General features: G+C 43.6%; 1 protein-coding gene across 1 annotated transcript in view; it reads left to right on the top strand.

The window, feature by feature from the left end:
* The window catches only part of LOC124612495, a 671,121-nt gene that overhangs the window by 603,016 nt on the left and 45,727 nt on the right, over positions 1 to 22,378 (top strand). The window contains exon 3 of the mRNA XM_047140735.1: positions 10,382 to 10,507. Coding sequence (XP_046996691.1) covers positions 10,382 to 10,507 — 126 coding nt within the window. The remainder of the gene's footprint in view (positions 1 to 10,381; positions 10,508 to 22,378) is intronic.

Genomic DNA, 22,378 nt, shown 5'->3' with positions numbered 1-22,378 from the left:
TCTGATTCAGCTATTTATATTACGGTCATCAAAAAAATGAGCTGGACGCTGTAAAATAGAAACCGCTGAAGAGATCGTAATGCAGTTGCCTACGGAAGAAGATTTGCTATCTCTCAGAGCGCTGAGGCCGCAAACTCGGCGCTAGAGGGACATGGGCGCACGCCCACGTGACGACAGAGCCAGCACACCCTCGCGACGATCTTCCACTGCATTTAGTCATGTGGAAAACAAAAACAGAGGCTGCAAAAGAAGACAGCAGGAGTACGCGGAACGGAAATCCATCACAGAATAGTACTAGTATACGGTGAGCACTGCATGTCCGTTACAGGTGTCAAGGCGTGGCACAAGGGATTCGAGGAAGACAGATATCGTCGGCCGATGATGCACCATCTGGAGCGCCACTCTGCATTACCGATACCATTGGCCAACAGGTCGGACTGAGTGTCGCAGCTGCAATGAAGGGTCCTAGTGGAGGTGATCTGTCGTTACCTTCATCTGACCTGTGTCAGCGTGTATCTGTGTCGTGCGAATGATTTTGATGAGTGCTTTTACAGTGTAGTATTGGGTTTATGTTGTTATGAATGAAGGGAAGGGGGAAGGTAGAACACTGTGCCGGCACGTAGCATATTTCTCCCGAATGGCGCCACGGAGTTCGCCGAGCTTAACGTTCCCATCCGACGGATGGATCACCATCAACAGTGTCACATGTCCCCACTTCATGAACCACTGCGGAGGGTTTTGGAATTTAAGTCGGGACACTGGCGCGAAAGACTGGTATCAGGTACTTCGCGCCACTACATGTCCTCCCCTTGGCGACCAAATACTGGCAATGAAAATTTCCCACCACCAGGATTCGGAGCGGCTTATCTCCGAGTCGAGAGCCACAGCAAAGGAGCGCGTTAGCGATCTAGGTTACGGAGGCAGGTCTTATTAGGATAGTCCGATTTAAATATTCTCTACGTTTCATGTCAGCTGCGTGTTTCCATTGTGGAAACCCAGCTTCCACAGCAGTAGTGAACTATGAGAGAACAAGAAAAAAGAAAGATGCAATCATTTGTGGGTTGTGGAAAGTCTGAGAAGAACACTGTTATGTCGTGCTTGCAGTACGTTGTGCAAACACTGTTTACAGAGTCTGGCAGAAAACAAATGAGGCTGCTTATGAACTACTCGAATTTGCCGTGCCATATCAGAGCGTAATTGTTGTTGTATGTTGAATGGCATACTTACGCTGTCGGTAAGCTTCGTCAAAACGATCAGTGCCAGTGAACTATGAGTTTACTTCAAGCTGAAACGTTTCTTCGCCTCGTCCTCGCAGAAGTAAAAGCCTCATTTACGCCGTCGGTCGCTAATAGCGCGATCTCGGCGCGCGAGACACTTGTCACTACGAAGATCAAATAGGACACGTATGGTGGCGGACTCGGATTAATTCTCGGCAGGGGTACTCTACTATAACTACTGTGAATAACTGTTGCCAGTCTCGCTTTGACCAACGTGATACGGTTATCCTAATCAGAACTCCGAAATCATGAACTCCCTCAATGAAACCGAGATAGATGGAAAAATGTAAGTAAACTAACTGTTCATTATTTCAAATGTTATCACCATAACCGTTCATTCATTTATTCCACAGTGAGACAAGACAGTCAGTGCCTTCAAGGGAACATGTTTGCGGTTGCCTATGTAACCATGATTGTACCCAAGCGTACACTTCTTCTTCCGAAGCAAATCGATGGCCGGAAATGTCAGGACTCCAAAAATATGGAGATCGCACGGGGAGAGATCGGAAGTGTATGGAGGATATGTAAGAACTTCCAGCGAAACTTCTCCAGCGTAGTCTAAAAAATCTTGACGACATATGGGCCTATCCACATTGCAGAAGTTTCGCTGGGAAGCTCTTACAAAAAAAAAAAAAAAAATGGTCAAATGTGTGTGTGAAATCTTATGGGACTTAACTGCTAAGGTCATCAGTCCCTAAGTTTACACACTACTTAAATTATCCTAAGGACAAACACACACACACATGCCCAAGGGAGGACTCGACCCTCCGCCGGGATCAGTCGCAGAGTCCATGACTGCAGCGCCCAGGACCGCTCGGCTAATCCCGAGCGGCAAGCCCTTACACATCCTCCACAGAGTCCCTATCTCTCCCCATGCGATTTCCGTATTTCTGAGGCCCTGAAGAGGGACGTCTGTGGCCGTCAATTTGCTTCGAACGAAATGGTGCAGGCGTGGGTAGAATCAGAGTTTGTTAGGTAATGGCAAACATTTCTCCATGAAAGCATTGACCTTCTTGTCTCACAGTGAGATGTACGCATTAATAGTTACAGGAGGCATCGTTCGTAAGAAACTCAGCTTGCCCTCTTCTCACATGAGATGAAGGGCAACAGACGGATTCCATTTCCCACATTTCCGTAAAGCATCTGACACGGTACCACATTGTCGACTGTTAACGGAAGTACAGGTGTAAGAAATAGATTGCCAGGTGTGTGAGTGGCTCGAAGACTTCTTAAATAACAGAACCCAGTGTGTTGTCGCGGACAGCGAGTGTTCATCAGAGACAAGGGTACCGTCAGGAGTACCCCAGGGAAGTGTGACAGGACCGCTGTTATTTTCTAAATACATAATGATCTGGCGGACAGGGTAAGCAGCAGTCTGCGGATGTTTACTGATGATGTTGTGTTGTATGGGAAGATGACGTCGTTGAGTGAGTGTGGAAGGATACAAGATGATTTAGACAAAATTTATAGTTGGTGTGGTGAATGGCAGTTAGTTCTTAACGTAGAAAAATGTAAGTTACTACATATGAGTAGAAAAACAAACCCATAATGTTCGAATACTGTATTACTAAAGTGCTGCTTGACAGAGTCACGTCGATTAAATATCAAGGCGTAACGTTGTAAAGCAATATGAAATGCAGTGAGCATGTAAGAACTGTAGTATGGAAGGCGAATGGTCGACATCGGTTTATTGAGAGAATTTTAGGAAAGTAACTTTCATATAGCACACTAGTGCGACCACTTGTTGAGTACTGTTCGAGTGTTTGGGAGTCGCACCATGTCGGATTACAGAGAGACTACGAAGCAATTCAGAGGCGGGCTGCTAGATTTGTTACCGGTAGATTCGAACAACGCAAGTATGAGGAGATGCCTCTGGAACTCAAATGAGAATGACTGGAGGGAAAATTACTCTTTTCGTGAGGCACTATTAAGAAAATTTAGAGAAGCGGCATTTGAGGCTGACTGCAGGGCGATTCTACTGCCGCCAACGTGCATTTCGCGAAAGGATCATGAAGGTAAGGTTAGAGAGCTTACGGCTCTTCCGGAGGCATATACACAGTCGTTTATCCCTCGCGCTATTTGCGAATGCAACAGAAAACGAAATGAGTAGTGGTGTAGAATACCCTAAATAGTAAAAAGTAACTTACTTTTCTCCATCTGTCTAGTTTTCTTTTGACGGTCTCTTATAACTCCATTCAGCAAAAGAATCCGAGATCCAATCACTCGACACCGCTAACAGTCAATACAGCGCCTGCAGTTGGTTTCTACCAACTTCAGCCGATAACATCTTCGAAGCGAAACAGATGACATTACAATCAATAAGATAAAAGACACACGAAAACACAAGACGTAAGTTTCCTCCGGAAATGGTGTGACTACAGTTATAGTTCACCAAGTTCGACATTTTAATTTTACACCACCTCTAGGCCACGCTTTCTTATGGGGTCTCTTCGTAACTAATGGGAGCACGCTCATTACATTGCAGTACTCGCCTAGAAAACAGGAAAATGACTAACCGGAATTCGATGCCTGCGCTTGGGAACACACTTTCGAGTTACTGTAGGCTTTCCACACAGGAAAAGTAACTTCTCTGATTGCGAATCGGTTAAACTCTTTAAAACACCATCTGTGCCCCAAAAGGCACATGATTCCCTCCCTGCATGTGGGAGGATTGCCAGCACACTCCTCGATTTCGCGAGCTTCATGCAGTTCCACGAAATTGCTTCGGCATTCAGAGCTTTCAGCGAACTGCCCCCAGCGTCAGAAGACGAGCACTTTGATTAGCTGTTTCCTGTTCCCGCTGGTAGCACTTCTCTGAATACTTCAACTTCCTGCGAGGACTTTACAGAGATTTACTTTAACAGCTACTACTTTCATGGGTAACTCCCTAAACCTTAAGCGAAGCTAGTAGGTTCCGACCGTAGACCGCTTAGACATAATTGGCAAGACCAGCTAATCATCTCCAAACCGACAATGTCTTCTTCCACCGGAAGCTGGGAAGTAGCTGCGGCCTTCTCAATAGCCGAGGGGACACACGGCCTCACTATGTGCCCAGTAACAACACATTACAAAACGTACTTTTGCAGCATCTCGTCTAAGATTTCTGACTCGCCAGGAAAGAGGTTGATCTTGTGAAATTGTGAACTTAGTAACTATTTCTGGCCGAGCGGTCTAAGGCGCTGCAGTCATGGACACCTGTGGCTGGTCCCGGCGGAGGTTCGAGTCCTCCCTAAGGCATGGGTGTGTGTGTTTGTCTTTAGGATAATGTAGGTTAAGTAGTGTGTAAGCTTAGGGACTGATAACCTTAACAGTTAAGTCCCATAGGATTCCACTGACGTCTGAACTATTTCTGAACAACCTCTAACATATACGGTCGATCCCCCCAAATGTTCAAATGTGTGTGAATTCCTAAGAGACCAAACTGCTGAGATCATCGGTCCCTAGACCTACACAATACTTAAACTAACTTGAACTAACTTAACGCTCCTCCGTCGGGAGCAGCCGCGCAATCCGTAACATGGCGCGTCAAACCCCGCGGCCACTCCACACGGCTCAATACCATCGATGATCACTTTCAAAGTAATACCAATTCAGACTACACGCGTCTGCATTCGTTCCTTCTGCACCAAAACTTTAGCGGAACTACACTAAAACTATTGCCTTCTGACTGAGTGCAATAAAACGTGTGTTGTGAATGGATCGTCCAGTGCCAATCAGCTAATCGATTTGAATGAAAAGTTTCACACTATAGGAACACGGTATATGGTCAAAAACCAGTGACGCATTAATCACCATAACAAATGCATGACTGGTCATTAAAATTGCTACACCAAGAAGAAATGCAGATGATAAACGGGTATTCATTGGACAAATATATTATACTAGAACTGACATGTGATTACATTTTCACACCATTTGGGTGCATAGATCCTGAGAAATCAGTACCCAGAACAACCACATCTGGCCGTAATAACGGCCTTGATACGCCTGGGCATTGAGCCAAACAGAGCTTGGATGGCGTGTACAGGTACAGCTGCCCATGCAGCTTCAACACGATACCACAATTCATCAAGAGTAGTGACTGGCGTATTGGGACGAGCCAGCTGCTCGGCTACCATTGACCAGACGTTTTCAATTGGTGAGAGATCTGGAGAATGTGCTGGCCAGGGCAGCAGCCGAACATTTTCTGTATCCAGAAAGGCGCGTACAGGACCTGAAACATGCGGTCGTGAATTATCCTGCTGAAATGTAGGGTTTCGCAGGGATCGAATGAACGGTAGAGCCACGGGTCGTAACACATCTGAAATGTAACGTCCACTGTTCAAAGTGCCGTCAATGCGACCAAGAGGTGACCGAGACGTGCAACCAATGGCACCCCATACCATCACGCAGGGTGATACGCCAGCATCGCGATGACGAATACACGCTTCCAATGTGCGTTCACCGCGATGTCGACAAACACGGATGCGACCATCATGATACTGTAAACAGAGCCTGGATTCATCCAGAAAATGACGTATTGCCATTCGTGCACCCAGGTTCGTCGTTGAGTGCACCATCGCAGGCTCTCCTGTCTGTGATGCAGCGTCAAGGATCGGTCTCCGAGCTGATAGTCCATGCTGCTGCAAACGTCGTTGAACTGTTCGTGCAGATGGTTGTTGTCTTGCATACGTCCCCATCTGTTGACTCAGGGATCGAGACGTGGCTGCACGATCCGTTACAGCCATGCGGATAAGATGCCTGTCATCTCGACTGCTAGTGATACGAGGCCGTAGGGATCCAGCCCGGCGTTCTGTATTACCCTCCTGAACCCACCGATTCCGTATTCTGCTAACAGTCATTGGATCTCGACCAACGCGAGCACCAATGTCGCGATACGATAAACCGAAATCGCGATAGGCTACAATCCGACCTTTATCAAAGTCGGAAACGTGATGGTACGCATTTCTCCTCCTTACACGAGGCATCACAACAACGTTTCACCAGGTAACGCCGGTCAACTGCTGTTTGTGTATGAGAAATCGGTTGGCAACTTTCCTCATGTCAGCACGTTGAAGGTGTCGCCACCGGCGCCAACCTTGTGCGAATGCTCTGAAACGCTAATCATTTGCATATCACAGCATCTTCTTCCTGTCAGTTAAATTTCACGTCTGTAGCACGTCATCTTCTTGGTGTAGCAATTTTAATGGCCAGTAGTGTAGTTAGTTCCAAATACTATCGGTAAATATCCACCTCCCCTCTCTCCCTTCAGCGATCCTTCAAAGAATCGAACTGCAATGTACAAAATCGCTTCAAACTTTACAAATGAGTTAAGGTGTTTAATATTTTACGTTAAGTATGTAACGCAGAAAAAAAAAGTTTGAAACGAAGTTTAAACAGTTCGTTGGAAGTCGCTATGTGCCGTCATTATTAAATACTGAATGAATATACTCTGGGTAATTTGCGCTACGTTTTAAGTACAAACAAGTTTTTCACGCATCGCAATATTCATGACGTGATGCTTTCCGAACTGCGTCGTACATCGATACAGTTTTTCAGGTGCATTCGGTGGTATATGTGGATACTGTCTGCAAAAGTGTTGCGAACAGAGTTAGTGAAAAAGAAGTAACAAACTTAAACGTCAGTGTTGAGTTGTGCTCTACCAAAATTCCGGTTTGCTAGTTTTGGTACTGTACATAAACGACGCAGAAAAAACACGTTTACTGGTAGCACTTGTGGCATTGGTAGGGAAACAAACATAAGTGAATTTTATTTTGCATATAATTAGAACTGCACATCATTCAGTGTCAGTCCATTAAGTACAGAATATAAATCGCACTTTCGTTTTACAGGTAATAAAAATTAGTTGCTTACATAACTTCTGGACTTTACGTGGCCAAACCGATTACTTTTAATGCAGGTACAGTTTACATGCACAAAAAGCATGTATATGTAGTTCTTATTTTGCACTCAATGGAACGTTCATCATGATCAAGAACAAGTTTTTCCAGTTATTATTGATAAATACAAAAGTTGTTTATGAATAAGAAACATATTTTATATACGTTCGACAAAGTATTGAAAAGATGTTTGAAATATATTTGTTTTTAGTTTTTTTAGTTTTACCTTTTTTCAGGAAACTGCATTTCCTATTGCTATGTTATAAATGTGTATGTTTTGTTTATTTTCACTACAACAACCCCGTCTTTCACATTACAAATCAACAATTCTCGAATAAAACATGGGATTAAACATTTAAAATTTCAATTTTGTTACAAATACTGCTTATTCTTTAAGTAACAGGTAGGAGGATAACTATGTAGAACAAAAATGTTCTGTAGGTTACCCAGCCAATGATATATCCTGACTCAGTTTCTAGACGGTTCACCACTTCCAGTTTCTAGGGGAATGTCGTAAGACACTGATCTAAATAAAGAAAGTGATCATTATGAGGTATCGCCCGACAGGTATGCAACACACCCAACATATAGGTAATGCGGGTACGAACTTAACTGACCAAAACTACTAGGAAAGCAACAGTAGTCTTTGGGTAATTTTGATAGTCTACGGTAGCCTACGATAGTACAGTGTGTGATGCGACACTTTTACTGCAGAACATCGAAATTATAAGTGTATCAAATGACAGGAAATGAGTTCTACTACGAAAAGAAATGCCAGACTACGGCTCCTGGATGATTATCCCACTGCTGTCCAGGCCGTCTTCAGACACGTCTTCGCTGGTCATCGGGGCTCAGTTCGAAGCGGGACTCATCACTTATGAGTTAAGACAAAACTACTTCAGTCAGCGAGATCCCAGACCGAAGACAAGTCTGGAGACAACCCTAAATAGTAGTGGGATACCAACCTGACTGTCGCTCTCCATGCAGCCCGACAATCGGGAGTGTTAGTGCGGCGTGCCATTTCTTTTCGTAGCAGAACCCTTTGGTTATCATCCGCGGCACCCTTGCAGTACATCGGTACGTCCGTTGACGATATTCTACACCCTATTTTCTTGCTCTTCACGGCAAACCATTGTGGGCTTACAAGATAAGGGCCTCCCACACACGGCGAGAGTTTCTACTGCTTGCCTTCGTGCCTGCCAAACTCTACGTTGGCCTGAAAGGTCGCGGATCTCTCATCAATTGAGAAAGCTTAGAGTATTATGGGCAGGGGCCTCCAACCAGCTCAGGATTTTGACGATCTAGCGCGGCAGTTGGACAGAATGTGGCACAATATCCCTCAGTAGGACGTTCAACAAGTCTGTCAATCAATGCCAAGCCGAATATATGCTTGCATAATGGCCCTTGCTGGACAAACACATTATTGACTTTTCATAACTGGAATTCAGAATCATGTGAAATTTCTTGAAATGTGTCAGCTTGTACACTACTGGCCATTAAAATTGCTACATCACGAAGATGACGAGCTACAGACGCGAAATTTAACTGACAGGATGCTGTGATATGCAAATGATTAGCTTTTCAGAGCATTCACACGAGGTTGGCGCCGGTGGCGACACCTACAACGTGCTGACATGAGGAAAATTTCCTACCAATTTCTCATACACAAACAGCAGTTGACCGGCGTTACCTGGTGAAACGTTGTTGTGATGCCTCGTTAAGGAGGAGATATGCGTACCATCACGTTTCCGACTTTGATAAAGGTCGGATTGTAGCCTATCGCGATTTCGGTTTATCGTATCGCGACATTGCTGCTCGCGTTGGTCGAGATCCAATGACTGTTAGCAGAATACGGAATCGGTGGGTTCAGAAGGGTAATACGGAACGCCGTGCTGGATCCCAACTGCCTCGTATTACTAGCAGTCGAGTTGACAGGCATCTTATCCGCATGGCTATAACGGATCGTGCAGCCACGTCTCGATCCCTGAGTCAACTGCTGGGGACGTTTGCAAGACACAACCACCTGCACGAACAGTTCGACGAAGTTTGCAGCAGCATGGACTATCAGCTCGGAGACAATGGCTGCGGGTACCATTGACGCTGCATCACAGACAGGAGAGCCTGCGATGGTGTACTCAACGACGAACCTGGGTGCACGAAATGCAAAACGTCATTTTTTCGGATGAATCCAGGTTCTGTTTACAGCATCATGATGGTCGCATCCATGTTTGGCGACAATGGTGAACGCATATTGGAAGCGTGTATTCGTCATCGCCATACTGGCGTATCACCCGGCGTCATGGTATGGGGTGCCATTGGTTACACGTCTCGGTCACCTCTTGTTCGCATTGACGGCACTTTGAACAGTGGATGTTACGTTTCAGACGTGTTACGACCCGTGGCCCTACCCTTCATTCGATCCTTGCGAAACCCTACATTTCAGCAGGATAATGCACGACCGCATGTTGCAGGTGCTGTACGGGCCTTTCTGGATACAGAAAATGCTCGACTGCTGCCCTGGCCAGCACATTCGCCAGATCTCTCACCAATTGAAAACGTGTGGTCAATGGTGGCCGAGCAACTCGCTCGTCACAACACGCCAGTGAACTGTGGTATCGTGTTGAAGCTGCATGGGCAGCTGTACCTGTACACGCCATCCAATCTATGTTTGACTCAATGCCCAGGCGTATCAAGGCCGTTATTACGGCCAGATGTGGTTGTTCAGGGTACTGATTTCTCAGGAACTATGCACTCAAATTGTGTGAAAATGTAATCACACGTCAGTTTCAGTATAATATATTTGTCCAATGAATACCCGTTTATCATCTGCATTTCTTCTTGGTGTAGCAATTTTAATGGCCAGTAGTGTATAAAGCAGACATGGCTTAAAGCCAAAACATTTGTACTTGATAATGGCCTAAGGCCGAAATTGCAATAGTAGAAATAAAACGTTTAACAGTCACTGGCGTAAACATGATGTCTTTCAAGACATTATTGACTTGCTCATTTTGTGAAGTGCTTTCCCTTGAATAAATGACACAATTTTCCTGAAATTTGTTTATCTGTACGTGTGCATCACATCCACAGATTTCCATCTCCTTCGGAAAGTTGCTTCGTGGTGGGTTGGTTTTTCTGTCCTTGAATGTATAGACGAGTGTCGTTTCTAACTGTGTACATGTGGATGATTACAGAGGAATTTGAGCCACACGTGACTGCTTGTTGCAGAGCGAGGCTGCGGCTACGATGAGGAGCGGCGTGACGGAGTGGCGGCCCCGCACGCTGGCCGCCTCCGCGGCCCTGCAGCCCGGCCCCTGCCTCCGCCTCTGCCTGCTGGCGCTGCTCCTTGCCGCGGTGAGTGCTGCCCTGCCAGAGCCTGCTGCTAACCCTCACCACACTCACGTGGGAACCTCCCCATCGCACCCCCCTCAGATTTAGTTATAAGTTGGCGCAGTGGATAGGCCTTGAAAAACTGAACACAGATCAATCGAGAAAACAGGAAGAAGTTGTGTGGAACTATGAAAAAAATAAGTAAAATATACAAACTGAGTAGTCCATGCGAAGATATGCAACATCGAGGACAATGAGAGTTACGGAGCGCCGTGGTCCCGTGGCTAGCGAGAACAGCTACGGAACTAGAGGTCCTAGGTTCAAGTCTTCCCGCGAGTAAAAAGTTTAATTTTTTATTTTCAGTTTGTGTGACAAGCTCTTATGTTCTCATCCCTTTTTTGGGAGTGATTATCACATTTACAAGAAAACCTAAATCGGGCAAGGTAGAAGAATCTTTTTACCCATTCGCCAAGTGTACAAGTTAGGTGGGTCGACAACATATTCCTGTCATGTGACGCACATGCCGTCACCAGTGTCGTATAGAATATATCAGACGTGTTTTCCTGTGGAGGAATCGGTTGACCTATGACCTTGCAATCAAATGTTTTCGGTTCCCATTGGAGAGGCACGTCCTTTCGTCTACTGATCGCACGGTTTTGCGGTGCGGTCGCAAAACATACACTAAACTTATTACAGTGAACAGAGACGTGAATGAACGAACGGACAGATCATAACTTTGCAAAAATAAAGAAAGTAAAATTTTCAGTTGAGGGAAGACTTGAACCATGGATCTCTCGTTCCGCGGCTCCTCACGCTAACCACGGGACCACGGCGCTCCTGAGCCCATATTCTCATTGATATTGCCTATCTTCCCCATGGACTACTCAGTTTGTATATTTCGCTTATTTTTTCATAGTTCCACACAACTTCTTTCTGTTTTCTCGATTGATCTGTGTTCAGTTTTTCAGGGCCTATCCACTGTGCCAATGTATAACTAAATCTGAGGGGGGTGCGATGGGGAGGTTCCCTTGTCAGCAGCACTGCTCACGCTGCGTACACACACTCTCTTCTCTCTGACACCGCAGTACGTACTCCAACTGCAGGTGACAGTACCGTCTACAAGCCGACCAGTCGATGATGTGTGAAACTGTCTGAATTTTCCTCATTCCTCGACAAGCACTGCTACGCCTTGTCTCAGCAAATCGTGACACCTGTGCGTCACCATGCATTCACCAGCTAATGTCGAATGTCTTTTGGAATCAGTTATTGATTACTGAAGACATCACACAACGGTGATGTGAGTCGCAGGTAATTTATTATTCTCGAGTCAGAAACATACAAATTTACAGTAGCCATACATATCAATAAATATGTACATACATATATACAAATTGTATTTATATTACATGTGCCCAGTACTTGGCAACCTCCAAGGCGCTTGGACTGGCTTGCAGGAGATCAATCTTCGTGCAGGATGTAGGGCACAAAAGGCACTGGAGCATGTGGCTTGTGGTTTGTTCTGGTCCAAAATCACAGGACGTATCTTCTGTTATGAAGCCCCATCTCTTCAGGTTGTCTTTGGATCGTCCAACTCCTGATCATAATCTGTTTAAAGATTTCCACACCAGCCAGCTCTCGTTGTGTCCAGGTGGTAGTTCTTCAGCTTCTGGCGTCTGCAGGTGAGGCGTCGACTTCTTCCATAACTCCAGCCTTGCCTTCTCAGGTGAAATGGTGAGCTTTTCGGATGTTCTCAGGAAGCTTTTTCGCGATCTCAGCCGTTGCTGTGGTGGATTATGTCCGTGCAGTGGATGGGCACTGTCCTGTTCCACTTTCAGTCTCTTCTTGTTGGCAGCCACTGTTCTGCGTACCCATGGTGGCGCTATTCCAGCCAGGCAGTAGAGCTTATCAGTTGGGGTAGGTCATAAGCAACCTGTGATCAACCTACAGGTTTCGTTGAGAGCAATGTCTACTTGTCTGGCATGAGATGACCTGTACCAGACTGGAGAAGCATATTCAGCAGTAGAAAAGCACAGTGCCATTGCAGAACAGCGAATAGTTTGTGGATGTGATTCCCACTGTGTCCCCGCTAGTTTGCGAATTAGGTAACTGAAACCTGTCGATTTGCTTTAGCGACACGGCCATTTCATTTTAAGCAAAAGCAGTTTTATTTTTAAACTACCGCTCGTGAAATCTGCTGCACACTTAAAAGACGCCAGCTACAAAATACTTGTTGTTCATAAATCATTACAAATATTACTTAAGCTACAGAAAGATAAAATCATGGATGTGATGCAAGAAATTGAAATTTACTTCCATCTAAAGGACCAATCAGCATAGTTTTAAATGAACAAAACACCCGCAAAATGGAAAATTCCTAGATAACTTTTTACTAGTTCTGCGATGAAGCATTATAGAATCATAGGATGTCTAATCAGCGCTATTCTCGTTAATAAATGTGATTGCAGTGCGAAAATCACACAACCATAAAGCTAGTCGGAGGAGGTTTTACTCGATTTTCATCGTTTTCAATATTGTTTCATTACTGTAATGTGGTCGACTTATATGATATTCGTGACAACTGGTCGAAAATGACGTGCTCCCACAGAATAGAACAAAAGGTTACAAGCAATTTTGAGGAAATTACATGCAATCATATTTACACCAGTGATGGACGGTAATTAAATATAGTTGATAACAAAGACATATATAGCTGAATTAACGAATTTCTGTAAAATAATCACAATCTTTCTAATGTAAAGATGTTAAAAACCTCGGCTTTAGAACATTGCAACAACTGCTCAACAGTAACATGCTCCTAAAAAACGAAAAACTATTTATAATTTATTTTTTGACAATTACATGCAATCATAAGAGCAAAGACGTGTATGGCATAATATACCAGAATAGATCATGAAGTAAATTACAATCCTCCTAATATATCTTGTGATATTGCTTGTCCGTATGTTAAATTCATAAGTGATACTAACTCATCCGATGTATGATGCTTCTGATTAAGATACTTCAAGATGGCCTAAGGCCGAAATTGTACAACCGTACATCAAATAAAGAAAATGTCAGCTGAAGCCATCACGAAATCATTCAAAAAATTCATCACGGCTACAGACCCAATCGCACTGAAGATTATATCAGTAAAAATTAAATGATAAAATTTTGATTAATACACTCAAACTACAAATTTACTTGCTTAAAATCTGTCGTGACATCGACAGCTGTATATTAAGGAACACGCAGTCTGTATATGTTTGGCAAAGTCGGTTTTGTCACATAACAGAGCGAGGTGGCGCAGCTCTTAGCACACTGCGGTCGAATCTCGAGTTTACTCGTGTTTTGCCCGCCATCCGTTTTGGAAGGATATCACGATAACTCGCATTTTCCTTATGCTGTCTGTAGATGCCGTCAGCTTTGATATAATTTAACTATTTCGTTTATTTAGGTGTTTATATAGCAAGCGCCAATGTATTTAACTTGATTGCTTTCATGTATTTTTTTTTTAGCATTTTGATTGCATTTTGATATATCAAATAGTTAGTATTTCAGGTCTTGACGTTTTTCCTATTTGTAGAGATGGACCTGTTCATAAAACGGAAGGAAATGAACAAAATTAAAGTACTTTCTGGCGCTTTTACGATGCGATGTTTCGTTGTAACTACTGAGAACAAAGATCCGGATGACTGTATAAATGAATGTTTCTTATGATTCTGACGCCCATTCCAATGACAGTAACATCATTAAACCTGTAAAGAAGCGGAAGGTGGCAGTGCTTTCAAGTAATTTTGATAGGAACGATGAAGGTGATTCCGCTATTGTTAATGATTTGTTTTGTCATAATGCTAACCATTTGGAGGCGGTATCCGAATCTCTTTCGCCGCGCAGGATTAGCCGAGCGGTCTGAGGCGCTGCGTTTTGGAAGGATATCACGATAACTCGCATTTTCCTTATGCTGTCTGTAGATGCCGTCAGCCCGGCGGAGGTTCGAGTCCTCCCTCGGGCATGGGTGTGTGTGTTTGTCTTTAGGATAATTTAGGTTAAGTAGTGTGTAAGCTTAGGGACTGATGACCTTAGCAGTTAAGTCCCGTAAGATTTCACACACATTTGAACAATCTCTTTCGACTCGGATTTTGAAGGCCAGTAATTTAAATTCTCGTCTGATCCATACAGTTCACGTTTTCTGTAGTTTTTCTGAATTGTTCAAGGCAAATATCGAGACGGGCTCTTCCCTCTTTCCGAGCTTGTGCTCCGTTACAATGACATCGTCGTTGAATCTGCGTTAAACCATAATCTTCCTTCCTTCCTTCCTTCCTTCCTTCCTTCTACCAAAAAGACGTGTTAGGCAGTCGTGTAAGATGCCACAGTACAGGAGAATCAAATGTTGGATAGAAATCCAGAAAATAACAATAACAAATTGTGTTTTTCGTTTGTTTACATTGTTAGAGAATTTGCCTCCTGAGCAGAATTACAATACAAACTCTTACTTTTGTGGCGCCACATGCCAGCCACAATCAGTTCGCCTCGATACCGGTATACGCCAGTCGATAATGCCCTAATAGCAACTGGCATGCTTGTACTGTTTTGCCGTCACAATATTGGATAATGTTTCGTTCGGTCCCATTCATTATAGATTGCAACAGTTCGAAGAAAAACACCTCCATGATTGTCTCACTTGTTTAATTAGGTATGTTTACTTGATCCTTTTTCTACCATCGAATCTCACAAATTACTACTAAATACAATACTACGCCGCGCGGGATTAGCCGAGCGGTCTAAGGGCGCTGCAGTCATGGACTGTGCGGCTGGTCCCGGCGGAGGTTCGAGTCCTCCCTCGAGCATGGGCGTGTGTGTTTGTCCTTAGGTTAATTGAGGTTAAGTAGTGTGTAAGCTTAGGGACTGATGACCTTAGCAGTTAATTCCCATACGATTTAACACACATTTGAACATTTTGTACAATACAATGAAGTTAATATTTGGAAGGCGAGGGGGGGGGGGGGGCGGAGGCATTCAAACTGGGGGACGACAGGGAGAGGGGAGCGCCAAGGAGTATAAATATGTAAAGCCAGTTCTGATATCTGGATGCCAGTGGACACATTATGTGCAAAAGAGTTCCTACATCTGTTGAGTTACTTGTATCTTGGCAATCGATAAAGTCGTGAACATATTTTGGTTTTTGTTTCTCCAATGAGTAAAAGGTTATTTCGTGTGAAAAAGTTAGGCACCCCAGTAACGATCTCACCACAATTTCTCGAGATATCCTAGACGCCACTTCCAATTCTGACGAAGTATTCGTATAAAGAACAATGTACGGAATTCTGTTTTTTCGAGAAAGTTCATTCGTAACGCTGTTCCGATATTCCCCAAGCACCTGTTTTATTTACGAGATGGCGGTGCAAAATAGCATCAAATGCCTCTAAGAAATCAAGGAGCGTGGCATCAAATAGGGACCCCTCTATTAATTACCGTCTGGCTAATGAACGTGCAGAGATACGAGAGGTAGTAGTAAAGTTGTAATTATCACCTTAAAAGAAAAGAATCTTGGTGATGGGTATTAGTCGTCTATGCATTCACCTACCAATGTGGCACACTTTTCCCAAAGACAAATGACTTGAAGGGCAACTTGCTTGAAGAAGTCTGAAATTTGTTTGTTCACGAGCGGTTTTACCTCTAAAATGACATTGTAGACGCTCTGTAAATGGCTACCACGAAATGGTTTTTTGAACCGAGGAAAGAGGAAGAAGCTGATTACTATGTCAGGAGAAAATGCGGTAGGGTCGGAAGGGGGCGGGGCAGGAGGGGGGAGGAGGAATCAACATTTTATGGGTCAAAGAACGAGCATATGCTTCTGCATTCTTGTGCAGGATGAGACGTTGTCGTGTAGAATAAAGAGTTCCGCGACATTTTATCTTGACAGCCTCCCGTAACACCGACAGGGGATTTCGGTACTATGCACCAGTACGGTTTGCCCCCTTAAGAGCACAATCTGTCAGTAGCATACATTTTTCTGCTGTTTGTTTTTCTCCTTTGTCACGGGGTTAAAACGATCCTAACTTCTTCTTTACTTTGACCGATTCCGATTTACCACTGCTTTTCAGTTAAGACTGTTTTTATGGAAAGTTGAAGGGATTGTCATTCGGTTACGTGTTCTATAATACTTTCCACCGTGTTCTACAAGTAAATATGCAGGTGGTACATTTCCCCTATCTTGTCAATTTGCTTGTAATATCTTAAAGCTCCTTACCGCACATATCCCATAGAGATTCCGCTGCAACATGTTCACCAAAACACCGAAGAAATCGTCATGATTAAAGCGCTACGTATCTGTCCATTTAATCCAACTCTAAGCAGACTGTTTCTGTCCTGGACTACTATCTCTCTACTTTCTGTAGGTAGCATGTATCTCCAAGAAAGAAAGACTGAGTTGCTGGTAAGGTACACAAGCACATTCAATCACATACTAAATAAATACGTGTGAGACACAAAAACAGATAAAAGTCCATAAATATTATTTGCGTAAATGGTGGTGCCGCAATAAATAACTTTGGCTTACTGATTGCTAAGGAAGATAGATATGTGGGTAGTCAGTGCGACTTCGTTATACGAAAACGTCTTTCACCAAGTTGGCAAATCTGAGGCGTATTGGCATATTACTGTAAACAACTTAGGTCTGATAGTATTCAGAATGTCCTTGGTGGGAAACTTTAATTACTAAGCAGTGCAATCGACTAACAAGCAAATAACATAAAATTGTTCAATATTTACTCCAGTATCTTAAAAATATAGTTAGTCAATTTATGTATTTGGTATTACCACGAATTAACAAAGTAAGAGAGAACTAATGTCTTCATCAAAAACGCTATGTCAGCTCACTTTGTCATGTGACAACTACGTAAAGTCCTGACAATGAAGTAGGCCTTGACAGCACAAATGTAATTTTAATTTGAGATGTTACTGGAGGAGAGGTGGTGAAAGATAAATCGAGAACTGACTTGAATCTATGTAGCATGCTTCAATAATATTTGTCTACAAGAGTTTCTTTGTATTCATGCCCAGAAGCAGTGAAACTTCAGCCGACAGTCGATAGTGTGATTGCAGAAATGTGCGTGCTGCAGCTTCTTACCCGAGACGACTGCTGTATGATCCCTGGTGTCGACGTTCTGTTGTCTCGTTGATCGCTGGTCCGTCAAAATAAACAACAAACTTTCCCTGTTTCTGCAAGCGGAATGGAGCGGGGCTAGTCAGGTTAGTTGACGACTGGTCGAATATCAACTCTGACGTGCAGTCCGCCCGTTTATTTACACTGTTCAGAAGCCATGCCCTCATAGATTCCGATACAGTTTCGGGCGTAGCCACCCAGACAATACACAACTTAATACCACTAATGACAATAGTCCGTTTTACTCGTGGTATACCATTCCACTTACAGTTGCCACTCTCCATAGCTCACCATCGCTCCTCATGTGTCTCTTCGTAACATTGTTCACAGATATTAATTTTCCTAAAGGATCAAAGCTCTTAAAATTACAAAGAAATTACATACACACATGGAAATAACATTACACAATAAATAACACTGTTTATTTTCCAGCTTTTTCATCCCATAGGAAAAATGGGCTCTGTCAAACTCTGCAAAATACTCGTTGACTGCAACTATCACTTCCGTTTGATGTAAATTTCTTCTCAGCAAGCCAAAGTATCAAGTTAGGGCACGGGAAGAAGTCACTTGGGCTAAGTCTGGTGAACACCGTGTATGATGAACCAGTTCAAAGCCCAGTCCACGCACTTTTGTCATTGTTGCCGCTGCTGCGTGGGATTGTGCATTAACTGCCAATCGTGGTCGTTCTGCAGCCAGCGCAAGTTTCAAATGATCCAACAATGAAGCATAATAGGATCCACTTACGAGTCTACCTTTTACCAAGTAATCTACGAGGATTAAGCCTTGGGAGTCAAAAAAGACAATGGACAACGTCTTACCAGCTGACAAAATGGTCCTTACCTTCTTCGGTGCACTTTCACCAGCCTAAGTCCATTGTTTTGGCTGCCGTTTTAACTCTGGTGTGAAATGATAAATCAAGGTTTCGTCAACAGTCACAAATTGGCGCAAAGAATCTTACGGATTGCTATTAAACATCGCCAGCATTTCGAAATGTTGTGCCGGATGAGCAACCGCGGCACACACCTTGCGCACAGCTTCTTCATAGTCAACTCTCCGTGTAGGATATTATGACGAGCCTAGAGTCTCAGCACTCTCATGAATTTTTATTTGTCTGTCTTGCATTACCATATCACGGATTTTGTCAGTGATTTCCTTTGTAGTGAAGGCAAGTGTACTCGTGCGTATCCAGCCACATTTGAATCCGTAAATCCAAAGTAAATAGTCTTCGAATCCTGCCTCGGGCCTGGATGTGTGTGATGTCCTTAGGTTAGTTAGGTTTAAGCAGTTCTAAGTTCTAGGGGACTGATGACCACAGATGTTAAGTCCCATAGTGCTCAGAGCCATTTGAACCATTGAATAGTCTTCAGTGATGGTGCAGGGCCTGCATGAACTTCATCCAGTCTGTTTGGATTTGTGCAACAGTCCAACACTTCAAATGAAAATGTTTAATAACAGCACAGAATTCTGCTTTCTCCATTTTCAATTGCAGTCGCCACTCTGACCAATTCAGACGGCTGTCAACAATGAACAGTATGCAAATCAGTATTGGAATTCGATATAGATTCTTGTATTAATCAAGCTTACCAACCATGAAGGCGTACCGAAAATGTTCCATTGTTTCATGGAAATTTACCAGACATATCAAACCACCTTCGTAAGTCCGTTATATGATCATAGTGATATGCTCACCGCTAGTCAATGGTAATTAGGCCGATAAAGAGGTCATCTGAATTGACCTGTTACACCTGCAATATTTCCGCTGTTATCTCGATTCGGCGGGTTGGGGAACTCAGCTGGCTTCGACATTTCGCATGTTCAGAATTTCATGGAAGATGCTGGAAACAGATTTTAAATTTGTCTGCTATTGCTTCGATTGTGACACATCGGTATTAGAGCACCAGGCTTCCATTTTTCTAATGATTCCTGGTTCTTCAAAGAGCATACTGTTTTACAGCACTGGAAGCGTCAGTGTCACTTAATCGCTATGTTACGTGATGGTGCGTTGTTACCGTATACTTCCAACTTTTGCTGCGTTGTTCTACTTCAAATAGAGAAAACAAATTACTGCACGATACTCCTCTTCATGAATTGGCTGTGCCAGTTCGCCAATCTCCTGTAGCGGCGTGCTAAGATACCATGGCGCGGGTATTTCAATGTATACCTCGAATGCAGACAAGTACCTGCAACCAAACAAAAAATTAATTGCGTAACTTTATTTTTTCGAGGTGTCTATTCGCCGTAGCTGGGTGTCGTACGATCGGTGCTTCACGAATCCGCGTCCAAAACTTGAGTTTAATCGGGGATTGAGCGAGAGGGACTTGCCAGGAGTGAATTAGCCGGTCGGACAATGTGAGAGGAAGTCTTGACCTAGCTGTTACTCCTTGCAAAATATGATAAGGGCCGGAACGTAGTCTGAAATGATCTCCACAAGAAGCGCGTTACAGTTTCTAGTGCATTTCCTAAGCTTCTGTTCTGCTACTCTTACTAGTTGGGCTTCGTACCCGCAAAGAGACTAAATGCTTATACCGAGACGGCGGTTTGATGGCACTGTTCCGTCTATACTGAGTATCAGTGTTAACTGGGAATGCACCCACTCCACGACAAACACAGTTCCTGATTCTCAGACTTTCTGATACTATTTCTACTACTCTCAGGCCCTGTTAATGGGGTGGCCAACTTTCCTGTCTTTTCTGGGATCTCCCGTATTATAGTAATATTTTCTTAATTCTCCCGGCTCCGTTATTGACAGCCTTTTCTCGCGTATATTTCGTCAGCGAACACCGTTGTTACAGTAGTCTTGCGATGTACTCTCGATCGTTCAAGTTCCTTGGCCGACAGATGACGAAAAGTTTTCGTATTATAATCGGTACTGTTGTCGACATATAGTCTTTTTTTCAGTTCGTATAATACAAGGGAATGCGAGGAGGGGAGAAATAATGGCATAGCCTACAAGTATAGAGGGGCCGTGAGAGGGGGAGTGCTTTCTTGTTTCTCGGTTGGTACTGTACTGGCAACGCATGAGTGCGCTCGCCACGTACCGCTCAGCAGCTGTCTTACAAATAACTCACGGAAGTAACAAAGACTCACGAAAGACGATTATAGAGACGTTCATGTTTAAATATGCTTATTATGTTACTTACTTCTCGATTGACTCACACAACACGAGAACATTTCGCAACGCTTCGAAAGAATTATTTCTCTTACAAACAATAAGTGAACTGTTCAGAAAAACAGCAGCAGACTAAGTCAGAGCTTGCGATTGAAATCAGTTTGGAATATAATTGCAATAGTACTTTCAACTTGCACAGGAAGATAAAAGCCAGCAGGGCTCTGCAACTTCTGCAAATAAGTAATTGTAGCAGGGCACACATAATAGATATGTCCAAACTAATTAAACTTTATTGTAATTATATTAGTGTATTATGTGCGATGAACAAATAAATTGTTTTGTTTGCAGAAATTACATCCACTTTTCATTGCACAGACCCAAAATTGAGAGGTTACTCGTAGGTGTGGAACATGTTAGAAAATATAACATAATAAACGTATTTCGAAAACATGAGTGTCATACTCATTTCTGAGTTTACACTACAAATGAGTCTTATTACACGCTTTTGCACCTCAAAAACTGTTTCTCGGCTTGTGGAGTTACCCCAAAGTATGATACCATATGACATAATAGAGCAAAAGTAAGAAAAATGCTCCAGTTGTTTCTATATTTATGTCTACATTGTCAGCAATTACAAGAAAATTCATCGTTGTTGTGCAGTTGAAACCTCCCTTAAAATCATGGTCAGATGTTGGTAATCTCCCTTCAAATAATGAGCAAATGTTGGTCACCCTAACTGCTCCTTCCGTGTTTTGTTCAGCCTTTCCCCTTCATCCCACTCTGTCTCTGAGATGAAGTGGTGCTGAAGACGTCGCCTTCTCATTGGCTCTCATTTGCCCTCGTCCTTAGTAGCTTTCTAGATGCTGGGTTTTTAGCATGTCATCTGCTTCACGTGACCTATAGGTTCCCTTCCCAGAACACCCCTCTCTGTTTTATGCTAGCCCTGTGCTCGCCGTTACTTCTGAAAACTTTCCGATGCCTCATTTTTACCTAGTTGTGTACTGAGCATACTTTGCGAGGATACAATGTAATGCTGTTGTGTTCACATCCAGTCCGGTGGTCGTCGCCGATCTGGCGCCGGCTGTGAATTCGTCGTGGCGTGACGCCTGGCAGGGTGCCGATTCTCGCTACCGCATCGGATTTGATTTACAAGACTTTACCTTTTTTCTGTGGATACAACACTATAGTGTATTCAGTGAGCAGGGAAAATACATAAACAGTTTCACGCGACTGACCACCACCCGTTCCAGTGAAAGCAGGGGTTTCGAAAATCCTCGTGAACACTGTGCAGTTGGCCGCCGGGCAGTCGTGAAGCGAAGCGTGCGTCGCTCGTGAGAAACCCTTTATTGTGAACTTTGACCACTGTGATGAAAGAAATTGTAAAAAACCGACAGGCGGCATAGCAAATTCAAAAAGGAGCGATTTTAATAACAACACCAGTTTACAATAATGTTAAAGGAAAGATAAAACTAATTTCATTCTCTCGAACTCAAATTATTTACATTCAAGTTTACAACAAAACGCTCTTCTCTTTCCTCTATAATGCAGTCTAATTTCCACGTCTGAGTTGCAACTTTTTCCACCTCATGGAGGACACATTTGTTCCACTCTTCTGCACTCA

This window comes from Schistocerca americana, chromosome 1 (genome assembly GCF_021461395.2).
Source record: "Schistocerca americana isolate TAMUIC-IGC-003095 chromosome 1, iqSchAmer2.1, whole genome shotgun sequence".
Classification (NCBI taxonomy): Eukaryota; Metazoa; Arthropoda; class Insecta; order Orthoptera; family Acrididae; genus Schistocerca; species Schistocerca americana.
This window is presented reverse-complemented; position numbering and strand designations above follow the sequence as displayed.